Below are 15,576 nucleotides of genomic sequence, written 5' to 3'. Positions count from 1 at the left end.
CAGTACAGCGAGGAGTGCTCAGACCTCTACACTGGTGAGACCAAACAGCCACAAAACATAGACGCGCCACCTCGACAGGGCAAGACTCAGCTCTACATCTGCACCTAAAGGTCAAAGGTCACACTTTCAAGGATGCCGATGTTCACGTTTTGGACAGAGAGGACAGATGGTTTGAAAGTAAAGTAGTAGAAACAGCATATCTAACAATAATACAACGATATCTCTCAGAGTGTTTGTTGCAAGCCAGGCTGGTGTTAATCTGCTCGTACATGCACTGGATTCATTCACATGTCCTTTATTGCACATGACCAAGTGTAAAACATTTTGCTGATGTTACAGATTCATCAATCCTGAAAATTTGTTATAAAAACTTTGTTCTTTATACTAATAGTTTAAAAAAAATTTAATCTATGATCGATTCTCATGATGTTATCCACTTTTAATGACAAAATACAGTAAATAGTCCAACATCTTACTTTTTCTTTTTTAATTCACATTTTATATTTTTCAAAGACATCCAGTGGACTAGTGATGGCCGTCAGGGCTTATATTTGGCCCTCTTTACATATAATGTAACCTTCCTTCTCAACAGTATTTTAAGCCTTTAAAAATGCAAAAAACATGTAAAATATAAAAAATAAAATGTAAAATGAAAAATATGTAGGACAAAAATATCAAAATGTAAAATTCAGAATTCATAATAGCTCAGTGATATTTGATGGTGACTAAAAAAGGCAGCAGATAACAATGTAAACAAACATGTATGTTGAGCAGGAAACTTCAGATAATCACAAACACAAACATAACTTAATGTTTCCTCCAGGTGCTAAATTCCAGTTTAATTGTGCATCGTTAACTTCTGTCTGTCCTCAGCACATCTGTCACTGTGAATGCTGAGTGGGTGGGTGGAGTGAATATACACTGTGATATTTCCATCTGTGGCCTTTCAAACTGGCTGCAGTTCAACAGACGGCTAAAACAACAAAACAGCAGCAGCAAGCACAACGGAAATCGACATGTCAACTTCTACACCATCAGCTCCACTCCTCTGGTCTTTGTCCTTATCGAGTACTGTCTGACCTGCAGGTGAGAAACAGGTGTGAGGTGTCAGCTGTCAGGTAGGTGATGAGTGAAGAACAGAACAGAACCCATTTCCTCTTCAAACTGCTGTCAGACATTATCTACTGCACTCTGATCACATCACTCAGACCAGCTGCTTTCTACAAAGTCTCATCAACAACATCTTTAGAAACAAACAACAACCAGGAAGCAGCTCAACTTCACACTCACCTTCTTTTACCTTCAGGTTGATGCTCTTCAAAAGCTGAGGTCTCTGTCTGTTGTATCCAGCATAACATTCATATTTTCCAGCGTCGTTCATGGCGACATTTTTGAGAATCACAGAAAAGTTTCCATCCTTTATCTCTGGATCTTTCAGCTCCACTCGACCTTTAAATGATTCATGCTGTTTGTCTTTGTGAATGTGTTCATCGCTGAAGTAGAACACATAATACTCTGACTGCAGGTCAGGCTTTTGCCAGCTTATCATTATGTTAGCATCACTGGGGCCATAGCACTCCAGAGTTACATCCTTTGCTTGTTTGACTGTTAGCTCTAAAATAAGAAGAAAACAGGTCAGTCATAAAGATAATATGCATCCAATAATTCAAACACGCTTATTATTGTGCTTCAAATATCAGAAACCTGAGTTTTTATTTTTGTGTAAATTCTGTGGGAATTTATAAGCGAGTAAAAAAAGCTTTACTGCGTTACATTCAGACCCAGATATGTTTACACATCCAGCATTGTGATGGCCAAACCCGTGGCCACACTCTAAAGTCGGTAACTTTTGTATTTTCATTCTTCATTTGAACATAGTAATACATTTTAGTTTCCAATAACTTTATTGATTGGTTTGGATACATTTGTTCTATTTGTAAGCACGCACATTTAGTTTACTTATGTATTCATACTACTTCATTTCTTTGCTTTCTGACTAACCTTTGTCTTTTTATTTCTTACCTGCTATCATCCCTGGGAGTTGCCGGACAAAAATATGGTAGCCAGGGTTTGAAACCATTAAATACAAAGGAAGATAATTGGACCATACCACCACTTCCTGCAGAAGGGGGGGGGGGGGGGGGGGGGATGTGTTTTCTTTACTTTAAAAACAAAGTATTTGTATTTAATTAAATATTTGAGTTTAGGGTTTAATGGGGTTTTTGATTTTCTTCTTTAGTGTTTAGTTTATTAACAAACTAGATTGTACTGCATCGTTTGTGATTTATGATTGTGTTTTGTTTGTTACCCCTCATGTGTCACAATGGTCTGATCAGCCATTATATATACCCTTGTATGTCATTTTTCATATATGACCTAAACATATTTCATGTTTAAGTCAATTATGTATGTTTGAGCAGTCATTTGGTTTGTTAAGTTTGCAGTCTTTGCCTGGGTTCAGTTTTGATTCTTTGACCTCTTTTATGAGCTCAACCTTTATTAGTCTTGTAAATATAATTTTTGGGGGTTAAATAAATGGAAACCATATTTTTCTAATAATTCCTGGGCTCCTCCTGTTTTTCAACTCGGTCCATCACAAGCATGTTAAATCATGAACTTCAGTGGGTTTTGAATGTCTAACTTCAGAGTTTATACGCTTTTTTTAACATTTGTAGACTGTGGTGTGGGTTTTACTGAGCTAAAATGGGTAAAATGGCTTCACATACTCTGTGGAAAAGCCCAGAGTCTGTACAAAATGATAAAACAAAGGTATAAAAACCTGTTTGTACTTGTCAGTCACATTCAGGGTGTTTAATACAGAAATTTGTTGATGTTTGTGTACCAGACAGCGATGGCTTGTTATTTATTTCATAGTTTATTTCTAAAGGACCTGTACATAAGGCCAGACAGTTGAGAGGCTGATGTACTGAACCTGTACTGTATATTAGCATTTGAATTTAACTACAATTTAATGTTTTACAGGATTAACACATCTTACCTTCACAGTCCAGACGTCCCAGGAAACATGAGAGGACAAACGCGGTTAAAGCTGTTTTTAACAGCATTTCCTTTCTTATCTCCCACAGCTTCATTGTTGTAGTTTCCTGGATTAAAAAAACAATAATAAACAATATACAGATGCTCTTTAAAGCTATTAAATTTACCTAAAGTTATTTTATGCGGTGTATGACTGATACCCTGAGCAATATCCCTGTGCCCCTGTGAGAGGAAATTCCACTGCATGAAAAAAAGGAAATTACAGGAAATTATGAGGTAAGGTGGCGCCTATTCGTCTGTCTGTATAATCAAGTGTTTAGAATCTAGTAAAAAGATTTTTTCTGTTTTAGGTTCGAGTTCAAAAATATCATAGTTTAAAATGTAAAAGCTTCTAAAGGTGTGAAGGTTAAATGTTAATAATGAATGTAAAATAATAATGTGAGGCCTTCATTGGATGGTATGATGTCATACCAGCTAATAAACCACTGTTTCACCTGATCAGTATGGAGGACCAGGGGTGTCAGAAATAAACATTTACACGAGTTTAAAAAGTGTGATTAAAAAAAAGTTGTTAATAAATTATACACTTTACGATAATTTTTACAATTTTATAAGTTATAACTTATTATATAACTTAACTTATAAGTTCTATTATATATTCACACCCAGCTACAGTCACACATCTAGTATGTTAAATCATGAACTTCAGAACTGGTTTTCAAAGGCTAAATTAAGAGTTTATACACCTTTACCAGGAGTTAAATAAACCATTACATGAGTTTAAAAAGTGTGATTTTTTTAAGTCATTAATACATTATTTATTTTATGATAATATTGGTAAATGGTCTGTATTTATATAGCACTTTTGCTAGTCCCGCCTAGGGACCCCAAAGCACTTTACACACCCAGTCATCCACCCATTCACACACTGGTGAAGGCAAGCTACAGTTGTAGCCACAGCTGCCCTGGGGCGCACTGACAGAGGCAAGGCTGCCATATTGCTCCATCGGCCCCTCTGGCCATCACCAGTAGGCGGTGGGTGAAGTGTCTTGCCCAAGGACACAACGACCGAGACTGTCCAAGACGTGGCTCGAAACAGCAACCTTCCGATTACAAGGCGAACTCCCAACTCTTGAGCCACGATCAGGTTGCGTTTCCACACGATCACGATTTAACCATATTTCATATGTAGTCTGCAATAGGCAAACGTCTACTATCCCGGGTTTGTTTATGTTTTGCACTTTTACAGATTATATAATATAACATTTTGGTTTAAATCAATTCCTACAAATTTGTTAAGTTAACATGTTATTTATTTCAACTGTTAATTGGTTTAGTTAGAACTAACCTTACCTACCTGTCTTCCAGAAACAAAAGGAGGAAAGTAGTTTTACTTCCTGCTTTATACCTTCTGGGTTCATCTGAGGTCACAGGAAGAGACCAAGCGAAGGGGGAAAACTCTTGTAATTTAAGAAAGTTGATTTTAGAGGGTTTATGGAGAAATAGATTTATTGTCATGTGTATTGATTACACCAGAGTTTATGTTGCTAGTAAAGAGTGGCAGTAGAGGTTTGAATATAATCATTTTCATCTTATCTACCTACTGAATGGAATAGTCCAGTGGTGAAATTGTTTGGTTAAGTGGATTATTTGGGGTAATCGTGGCTGAAGAGTTGGGTGTTCGTCTTGTAATCGGAAGGTTGCCGGTTCGAGCCACGTCTCGGACAGTCTCGGTCGTTGTGTCCTTGGGCAAGACACTTCACCCACCGCCTACTGGTGATGGCCAGAGGGGCCGATGGCGCGATATGGCAGCCTCGCCTCTGTCAGTCTACCCCAGGGCAGCTGTGGCTACAACTGTAGCTTGCCTTCACCAGTGTGTGAGAGTGAATGAATAGTGGTATTTTAAAGCTTTGAGGGGTCCCGAAAAGCGCTATATAAATGCAATCCATTATTATTATTTAAGCAGAACTCAGGTGTTTGAGGAGAAAGGACCAGGTCAGTGTAGCTGTGTGCAGTTTGACCGTAATTTTCATTGATTTAAGTTCAGTTATGTTTATTTGAACTGAGTTAATTTGGAGTTGAGTTTCTTATTTGTTTCTTTGTAAATATTGTTTGGGTCACAAAACGGTGACAGCATCAGTCTCCTGCATTTCTTTGGCCGCTTAAGTCAAGTCCTACTACACTGATGAGGACTTTTATCTATCATTCCAAAAACACAAACCACTGCTTCCCTCTCTTTGCAGCTTACATTGTTTATAAGCTACACTTGGTAAGCATGGAAGTATTTCACTAAACACACGAGGAAGCTTAGCTTGATAAAAAAAAAAAAATCTACAGGTGTAGAGCTCTAGGCACCTGTAGAGTCTTTGTATAGCAGAAAATAAATGCTTAATTGCATTAAAACTCTCAATGAAAGTGTGATAAATGTTTGTAGTACAGAGTGTGTACACGACAGGGAAGCCCAGCCCAGTATGCACTCTTACTGTCGATCTCAAACCCGGATACATGGGCAGGGCTTTGTCAGGAAGGAAATGTGTCAGGAAGCAACTGCAAAACATGGAGGTCATTAAAAAAGAATGTTAGGAGGCAGCAGGATAGCAGGAAAGGCAGGATTGTGCTGATGAGAGCAGTCACTGTAAATGTTTTTATGTTCTGTAAAATCACACCAGAGAGAATGAAGATAGGAGGAGGACAGATATGTTGGGTGTGAGGGACAATAGATGGAAGAAAAGCAAGGACTTGTCCACAGGAGGGGTGGTGGACGTATTGTACAAAACATGATGAAGATGTTAAAAATTGAAAAAGATTTTTGGTCTGCCTCTAAAAAAAATTAGCAAACTGTCAGGTTGCTCGGGAGGGAAAACAGTTCTCTTCTCAAAAGGTGTCCAGTGTGGGTGAGCTGCTGCAGGAGGCTGTCAGCATATACACAAAAGTATTTACATTTGAACATTAGACCATGAGCTGTGCAATAAAATATTCATTCATGTTCAGAAACACAAGTCAGCAATAATCATAAAATCATAAAATGCAAGCATCACTTTCTGTCAGGTGTGCACAACCTGTGTTTTATTTGCTGTAAGCGTACATCAATATTTTATAGTCAGCCTCAACATTGTGATTCTGTGATAATTATAAATCCCTGAACACATTTGAAAGTTATAAATGTAGTAAATGATGTAAATGATGCTATTATGGGATTTAATAATCATGGTTGCATCGTCCTGGTCACAGGTGGGGGATATGGTTACAGTCACCCACCAGCTGACAGTCAGTCAGAATTCCACCAGGCATCCATCACGGTCCTGTCACTGATGACAGGACATTGAGGCTGTTTGTTTCTGTCATGGTCCTGAGTCTGCCGACTCAGTGTTTTGTGTTTCTTTATGCTTTTGTTTATTCTGAGTATGTATTCTGTTATAATTTGCCATTTGTTAGGTTTCTGTTCTGTGCCTGCCCTGGTCCCACTTCTGTGTTCTGTCTGCCTCTGGTGTCACACTGTCTGTTTGTGAATCTGTCTGTGTGGTTCATTGTCTTGTCTGGTTCTCTGTGTCTGAGTTTCCTGTTTTATTCTGAAGGTCTCCGTCTCATGTGAGTGTGTTCAGGTTACGTTTCCCCTGTCCCCTCAGCTCTGATTTCTCCCAGCTGTGTTGCCCTCCTGTCTCTCATCCCCTGATTACTGCTGTGTGTATTTAAGCCCTGTGTGTTCTCCTGCCTGTTCGTCTGTGTTTCATGGTGTTTTGTTCCTCTGTCTGCGGCGCTCTGCGCTGCACCCCGTTTCTTATGTTTATCATTTAGTTTTCCCAGTTTAGGTTTTCCAGTCATTTGTCATTCCTCACTAGTGATGGGCAGATGAAGCTTCATGAAGCACTGAAGCTCTTAATCCAGTTGGTTCACCCCAGCGTGAAGCTTCATGTGCTCTAGTAGGACACCTACTGGACGTAGAAATATTAGTTGGCATGAATTTGAAGAGCGTGGCCTTTTGCACACAGCCTGCAAATGTCAACAACAAAAGGAGTGTGTCAAACATCTATATTGTAGTGATCAAATCAAATCACTTTTATTGTCACCTCACATGTGCAGGCACACTGGCACAGCACATGCGAGTGAAATTCTTGTGTGCGAGCCCCACAAGCAACAGGGATATGCAAACACAACAACACAAACAAGCAAAATACAAGAATGGCTAATCTGAAACTAATAAATATATGTACAATATATAATAGTGTATGCATTTCTGGATGTGTATACTAAATATTATCCTACGTGTGTGTGTGTGTGTGTGTGTGTGTGTGTGTGTGTGTGTGTGTGTATACACATTTTTACAAATTAAATAGTAAAAAAAAAATAAAATATAAAAATATACAGAGTTGAATATGTGCAAAACAGTGGCATTACTGTACAGTGTGTGGAGTGCATAGTGTTGAAGTTCCAGTAGTGAAGCTGAGGTGTCTATGAAGTGTTCAGCAGTCTGATGGCCTGATGGAAGAAGCTGTCTCTCAGTCTGCTGGTACGGGACCGGATGCTGCAGAACCTCCTTCCTGATGGAAGCAGTCTGAACAGTTTATGGCTGGGGTGACTGGAGTCCTTGATGATCCTCCCCGCTTTCCTCAGGCAGCGCTTCCTGTAGATGTCTTGGAGGGAGGGAAGCTCACCTCCAATTATCCGTTCAGAGCACCGCACTACACGCTGGAGAGCTTTGCAGTTGTAGGCGGTGGTGTTGCCATACCAGGTGGTGATGCATCCAGTGAGGATGCTCTCAATGGCACAGTGATAGAAGGTCCTGAGGATGCGGGGGCTCATGCCGAATCTTTTCAGTCTCCTGAGATGGCAGTATACTGTGTATATTTATACTGGCAGTATGGAAAATGATCATTTGGAAATGCTTGAAATGGAAATGATCATTTACTGTGAGGTGAGGTGTGGACAGTGGTTGTGCTTTTGTAACGTTGAGGTATGGACAGCTACACACTGAGGCCTCAGTCCTGCCTGTTCACATTTTATTCTGTAAAAACTAAATTTTCACTGCTTTTATGACCTTTTTAGTGGGGAGAACATAGCTAGGATTTAATGATTTAACAAATCTTTTGAATCCTTTGTCCTCCACAATGCTAAATGGCTGGGAGTCCTCAATCACCATGCTAACCAGGTCTTCATCTATTTGAGATTGTTCTCCTGAGGAAAGACAATAAAGATAAAGCACAAATATAAATAGCACACACGTAACTTATAACAGTTGTATAATATTGTTATATCATTTAGTAACATTACTGCATCCTATATTATCATTGCATTTGATGGCTCACCTGGTCTTGCTCCACAATCGGTGTTCCCCTTATTCTCATGCAAAGCTCTGTAGTGCCTAAGCATGGATGAGGTGTTGTTGTTATATCCCAGCTCCCTGGCACATAGCAAACACTTCACCTTGTACAAAAGTACAGACAGCTTAACATAAATTGTATTGCACCATCAGTATTATGAAAATACATCTTCTGTGGAAATTTACATACCTTGCTGGGAGGAATAAAATTAAAATGTTCCCACACAGGGGAGGACATCCTCCTCTTCTTAGCTGGCTCCATTCTCTCCTGACTTTCTCTCCTCACTCTCATAAACCTCCAAACTGTCTCCAAACTCTCACTAACCGCAACTCTCCATCAAACACCCACATTTTTGAATGAAGTCTGAGGGGTTTATATCTGTCATAGCTCGCGGCAAAGTTCGAACCACTTCATGAACCAGTCACGTGGTACAGCCGGGCAGCGAAGCTTCGGACGTCATCATTTTCAGCTCCTCCCATAAATGAAGCAAGCCTCGAAACGCGCATCGCGGAAACGCCCCCTCCATTACTCGACACAAGCTTTGAAGCCTCGATACAGAAAGTCACATCACTATTCCTCACTGCCTGTTCCGTCACTCTATTACTTGTAAATAAACGTCACTTGCACTATCAGTCAACTGCCTGCATTAGGGTCCTTTTACCTCCACACGGCTCTCCTCGACAGCTGTGACAGTTTCGTTTTTTTGCACCTTTACATTTTAATCCAGAGTTGGGATGTGAAGAAACAGGAGTGGGTATACTCACACACCCCTGATCTTCAATAGGAATAGAAATGTTTAACAAAGTAAAATAATAAAGCTGATAATGGTAAATCTATCTTCCGTTTATGTAGAAAAAGAAGCGTGCATTTTATTTGAAAGAAAAAACACATACATGCAGTGGAAGCCCAGATGTCAGTTTTACCCTGGGACTTGAACGCATCTTACATATGTGGCTCTGTGGGAAGCTGCCAGCGTTACATTTGTCTCAAACCCCTCATGGGTGTGAGAAGTGATCCGTGCGGTGATTCGCACACACATATTTAACCTCCTAAGACCCGAACTCTTCCACAGCATTTTTAATTTCTCTTTGATATTTGGGCTGATTGGGGCCCGATGAATGTGAAAATAAAGAATTACCAGATTTTTTTTTTTTACCTTATTTTTGTTTTTAAGAAAAATAAGAGCAACATATGAGGATATTCATTTAAAATTTTGATACAAGAGTAGCAGTATAATGTCCTCGTAAGTGGCTATCAGGCCCATGTAGAGCAAAATTGAGTATTTTGGTCTAAATAACCCAAAATGTGATGTCCACATATGTGGACGCAGGGTCCTAGGAGGATAAGCTTTTGTGGGCAAGAGTGATGTCGTGTGTACTTTTAGATATTTGTACGTTCAGAAAGGTTTTCAAAAGGTAAAATTTTCAAATTCAGGAAGCTGAACTTAGTAAACTGTGCTTAAACGATCAGTAATTATTTGGCTTTTGCACGTTTGTAAAATAGTTTTACGTGGTGGTCAGATTGCCTCGTATATGTGTGTGGATTGAAGCACCTGCGTGTGGGTCCTCAAAATTTACACGCAAATCATTGCACACATTTGCAAAGCTTAGTTTACATGTGGATTATGTCTCGTGCTTTGCAACACTTTTTTGACGGTGTTTAGAGAACAAATATAAAGAAGCAGACAAAGTCACAACATCAGAACAATTTGAACTTTTGCCGTAGTTAAAGTGTTCTTTAAATCGGCATCACTGATTTGTGTCATTAAATTACCTCTTCATCATCAACAAGCAGAAACGCCTCTGTGTGAGGTCACTGTCTCTTTAAGACATCAATAATACTGGCCGCTTTTCACTCTCTCCAGTTGGCAAATATAACATTAGAAAACAATATCAAAATAATAGTAAAATACATCATCAGTACTAGTATTACTGTAGTTATTTTTAGGGGTGCTGTGATGAAATTTAGGGTCTACTATGCCTTAAGGTGGAATTCTGAGTATCTCTGCAATCACCAAAGGCTTGGGTGAAAAATGGTTGTGTTCAAAGAGTTCTACTTTGCTGACTGAAGAAGTGAATTACAAATATTTGGAGTTAACACACTGACAAAGGTATGCACTAACTATTTTAGGCCTCCTGCTTGTATGGCCCTCTTTCCTTAACAACAGCTCCTTCCTCCAACTCACTTAGTGGGGGAGGGTGGGAGAGAGAGGGTCTCATACTAGCCCCAAACACACAACAGCTACCTGCTATAAAACATTATTTCTCAAGTTGACAGTTGAAAAACAGGGTTGTTGTTGTTTTTTACCATTTTAACAAAAGTACAACGCTTTAAAGCATAACATAGAAAGGTCACATGGAGTTTGATCATCTGTGCTATTTTAAATCAGCTGTCGTAATGGCAACAAGAAAACCACAAAGCAGTAAATGTAGCCTTGCATGCAGAAGGAAGTTGATTTAACTGCTGTGTCTGAGCTCAGTCAAGATGAACCCAGCATCTCTTCAGCAGCTGCTCTGTAAGTTCAATCTTTCACTTCCAAATGCAGTTAACTGTTTTTATAGCATATCAGCTGAGTTATACAAGGGTGGTGACATATGTTGTGAGACAGAGTACTGTGCAAAAGTCTTGAGCCACAGTTTTAAGTGTTAAGCTATTTAACACTGACTTATGAATCACAGATGAACCAGTGTTGTTTGTACATAAAACAGAGAAATCAGGAAAGAACATATTTTAAAGTGTGTATTTTTAATTTGTATCTTGAGGAATGAAGGCTTAAAGTTGATATTATTGTAGGTGTGGCCTGTTTGATTGACAGGCGGATGTTGACACAGGGGCTGTACCTTCTGTCTGCTGCCGTTCACCTCAGCTATCCCAGAAGTGGGAAACTGAACCTCTTTTATTTGTCTGTTACTGACACTGATTAGCAGCTGTCTGTGTCTCTGTGACACATTCATGATATTTATGGATATAGTTTTAAAAACAAAAACAAAAACAGACAAACGAACAGCTAGAAAAGGCCTAAGCAGAAGCTAAAAGTCCCCTAAAGGGGAGACGTGGTACCAGAAGGAGCTTTGCTGTAATGTGAACCAGCTGAAAACTCAGATTGACTGATATCATTTCTCTTTAGGTCTGAACTTACTGCTGTGCTGCACAACAAACCAAGGTCAGTGACCTCATCGTGATAATCCAAAACATCTCAAAGAGTCTTAAATAGACATTTTCTGCATCTTATTTTTAATGCTGTCTGCCACGTATAAACTTTCAATAAAGCTTGTCTCTAAAAACTGAGGCATTAAATCCAAAACCACCTTTTTTTTTTTGGTGTTTTTAATAACATTAATTATAACTGTGCATCTGAGAGCACTGAACCTGGACCAGCCAGGATCTGACTGCATGCTTGGCTACTGTCTTTACTATCAGTATCACATTTTAAATGTAAAGTGATTTAGGAATACTGAAGACACGTGATGTTTACTGCATTATATGTTTATAGTGCAATATACACAGCCACCCAAAATATGTTTTATTTTGGGTGGCTGTGTTACTGTTGTTGAAACAGTAAAAGATTTTGAAACTCAGTTGGTCGTTCTCTTTTGAAAATTGATTCACATCATATCCTCTTCCTGGCAGCTCGTCTGACTGTGAGTCCCAGCAGCTCTCAGTTCTTTAAAGGAGACTTTGTGTCTCTGAGCTGTGAGGAGGACGACAGCTCTGCTGGATGGACTCTGAGGAGAAACCCAAAGACACGACAGAGGACTCAGTGTGGAGATGGGTGGGGGAAACCAGCTGGTTCTTCCTGTAACATCAGCTACATCGACCCATTGGACAGTGGAGTTTACTGGTGTGAGTCCAGAGAGGGTCCCATCAGTAACATGGTTAACCTGACAGTCACTGGTAAGCTGAGTGTGTGGAGTTAGTGTTGATGAAGCTGTGTGTAAATGGATGAAATGCTGTAGTTTGTCTCTGTGTTGAGGTGGATCAGTGATCCTGCAGAGTCCTGTCCTCCCTGTGATGGAGGGAGATGACGTCACTCTGCTCTGTAAAACAAAGACCACTCCCTCCAACCTCCCAGCTGCTTTCTATAAAGATGGCTCCCTCATCAGGAAGCAGCCTACAGGTCACATGACCATCCAGCATGTTTCCAGGTCTGATGAAGGCCTCTACAAGTGTGACATCAGCGGTCATGGAGAGTCTCCATCCAGCTGGATCACTGTCACAGGTGACACACTCACCTGTCTGTGTTTCTGCAGGTTTCAACATTCACAATGTGACGACAACTTAATGACTGTGTTTGCTTTATTTTAGGGAAACACACCACCACACCTCCACCTACATCCACCTCCATCATTCTTCCTCCATCACTCTCTCCTGCTGTTCTCTCTGTTTTGTCATGTGTTGGATCAGTCTGTGTTGTGGCTCTACTGGTGTTACTGGTTCTGCTGGTGAGACGATGTGTTTACAGGAAACGTGAAGGTGAGATTCAGACTGTGGGGGCGTGGAGGTGGGGGGTTGATGCATGAATGCTTCATGATCTAACAAAATACAATCCGTTAAATTCAGTTGTTACTTCAAACTATGGTGTGATGGTCTGTCCAACATTACATTGCATTGTGGAGCAGCCATCTGCCACTGTCAGTTGGGGGTGAAGGGAGTGAAACCAGAAAAAAGATGGAAGAGAGCGAGAGATTAATAATAATGAATGATTTAAATCAGAGAGGTGTATAAACGCATTCTAAGTAAAGGAGAAACACTCATGAAAATCCCCGGCAGCCTACACCTATTGCAGCATAACTGAAGGAGGATTCAGGGTCACCTGATCAAGCCCAACTATATGCTTTCTCAAAAAGGAAAATTTAAAAATAGAGATGGCGTCTGGCTCCCAAATCCAAACTGGAAGCTGGTTCCATAGAAGAGGGGCCTGAAAACTGAAGACTCTGCCTCCCATTCTACTTTTAAATACTCTAGGAACAACAGTTCCAGTCTGAGAGCGATGAGCTCTATTGGAATGATACGGTACTAAGAGGTCTTCAAGATAAGATGCAGAGCTTGCTATATCCATTCTTTTCTTGCAAAGGCAGGCAAGCCCTTATTCACCAAGGGTTTCATGTGTTAAAGCTTTTATAAAGTCAGGCGTGTTGTGACTTTTAAACCACATCTGGGCCTTTGAACATTCCAGCAGTGCACAAAGGGGAAAATAAAGCAGCCTAGAAGAGGCTGAACAAGTTGTTAGAAAGACTGAACAGACAAAAGATCATTAACTGTCATTACCTGTAGCTCAAACTGACCTTCAATCATTTTGACCACTTTAAAGTTCTGTGTAAGACCACAGCACCTCTTCCCTCTTGTTGTTTCCAGTTAACTGTAGTCTGACGCTGATCGGAATTTGCACATCTACAAACGGGACAGACATGACTGTCCCGTTTGTAGCAACCGAAAATAAAATAAATTCATAATTATAATAAAGGTCAATTAAATGGACCAATATGGCAAGGCCATGATGATCCACTTGGTAAAATAAATCCGCTTGGCATCTTTCTTGGCCTTAAGACAACAATTCTGATGGCTAAAGATCCAAACGGGACACAAAAAAAAGAAGAAAAAAAAGAATTTGCACTGCTAGGTGTTCTGGTTTAGCTTATAGTAGGGTTCATGTAGTAAGAAGGTGTTTTCCTACAAGTGTCAGTTTGCATTAACAGATGAACTTTGTGCAGCTTTGTGGTTATTTACAGCCCCCTGTTCTCTGTGTTTCACAGCGTTACGGGAAATAAAGCTGTTCACAGTTGATGGTGTTTATAAATATCATTTATTATTCTCTTCATGATGCGAAATTACAAATAATAAAAGTGTGTGTCATAGACATAGTGTATTAAAACAGTCTTATTAAGAAAAAATGTAAAGATGGCATGATGTTAAATAAACTTATTTAGTAACTTCCTACTCAGTTGAGCACTCAAAGTGCTTATTACTGCATAGCTCACTCACACATTTATAAAGCACTTTTAGTCAAAGTCAAAGTCAACCTCATTGTCATCTCTGCTATGTACAGTTCAGTACATAGAGAGACAAGACGACGAGGCTCCAGTTCCATACAGTGCAAAAGAGCAACAATAAATATAGGAAAAATAAGTTAAGAAGAATATATATACATATATACACACTTGAGACTGAGGTAAGGGGAGTGAGTATACACTTTGAGAAAGCTATCTGTCAGGAGGATCGGGCGCCAATGCTGCGATAGCGTCTGCCAGATGGCAGGAGGGAAAAGAGTCCATGTGAGGGGTGTGAGGGGTCACACACGATGCAGGAGGCCTTACTGATGCAGCGTTTGTGAAAGATGTCCTGTAGCAGAGGGAGAGATGTTCCGATGATCTTGGCAGCTGCTTTGATGATCCGATGTAGCTGGTTGAGGTCACCGACTTTGCAGTTTCCAAACCACACGGAGATGCAGCTGGTCAGAACGCTCTCTATGATGCCCCTGTAGAATATGGTGAGGGTGGGAGGAGGGAGGTTCTCCCGCTTCAGGCATTTCAGGAAGTGGAGGCGCTGTTGGGCCTTTTTGGTGATGGAAGTGGTGTTAGTGGTCCAGGTGAGGTCGTCTGAGGTATGAACTCCCAGGAACTTGGTGCAGTTAACAGTTAACAATGGAACCGTGGATGCTGAGCGGTGTGTGGGTGGAGCGAGTTTTCCTGAAGTCAACGATCATCTCCTTGGTTTTGTCCACATTTAGTGACAGGTTGTTCTCGCTGCACCAGAACGCCAGCTGCTGAACCTCATCTCTGTACGCTGACTTGTCGTTGCTGTTGATGAGTCCAACCAAGGTTGCGTTGTCAGCGAACTTGATGATGTGGTTAGAGCTGTGTAGGGCGGTGCAGTCGTGTGTCAGGAGGATGAACAACAGAGGGCTGAGAACACAGCTCTGAGGAGCTCCTGTGCTCAGCCTGATGGTGCTGGAGATGTTGTCGCCGATACGGACGGACTGAGGCCTCTCTGACAGGAAATCTAGTATCCAGTTGCAGAGAGAGGTGCTCAGTCCCAACTTGCTGAGTTTGTTAAACAGGTTTTGGGGGATAGTGGTGTTGAATGCTGAGCTGAAGTCTATGAACAGCATTCTGACATAACTGTCTTTCTTGTCCAGGTGGGAGAGGGAGAGGTGAAGTGCAGTGGAAATAGCATCTTCGGTCGATCTGTTTGGCCGATATGCAAACTGCAGCGGGTCCAGTGAGCAGGAGAGGTTGCTCTTCATGTGTTCCATGACAAGTCT

At 40.6% G+C, this 15,576-nt stretch overlaps 1 protein-coding gene across 1 annotated transcript; it reads right to left on the bottom strand.

Annotated features, from left to right (window-relative positions):
- Positions 1-670: 670 nt before the first annotated feature.
- LOC146635282 (V-set domain-containing T-cell activation inhibitor 1-like) lies at positions 671-3,185 on the bottom strand. The gene is made up of 3 exons (XM_085346479.1): positions 2,999-3,185; positions 1,291-1,614; positions 671-1,080 (listed from the first exon to the last, which is right to left on the bottom strand). Exons 1-3 carry the CDS (start codon positions 3,090-3,092, stop codon positions 974-976), a joined length of 525 nt encoding a protein of 174 aa, XP_085202605.1. The 5' UTR covers positions 3,093-3,185; the 3' UTR covers positions 671-973.
- Positions 3,186-15,576: the final 12,391 nt, after the last annotated feature.

This window comes from Diplotaxodon limnothrissa, linkage group LG3 (assembly GCF_057381915.1).
Source record: "Diplotaxodon limnothrissa isolate DT_005_m linkage group LG3, D_limnothrissa_male_GT1.1, whole genome shotgun sequence".
NCBI classification, from domain to species: Eukaryota; Metazoa; Chordata; class Actinopteri; order Cichliformes; family Cichlidae; genus Diplotaxodon; species Diplotaxodon limnothrissa.
The sequence above is the reverse complement of the archived record's forward strand: the minus strand, read 5'-3'. Positions and strand labels throughout refer to the sequence as shown.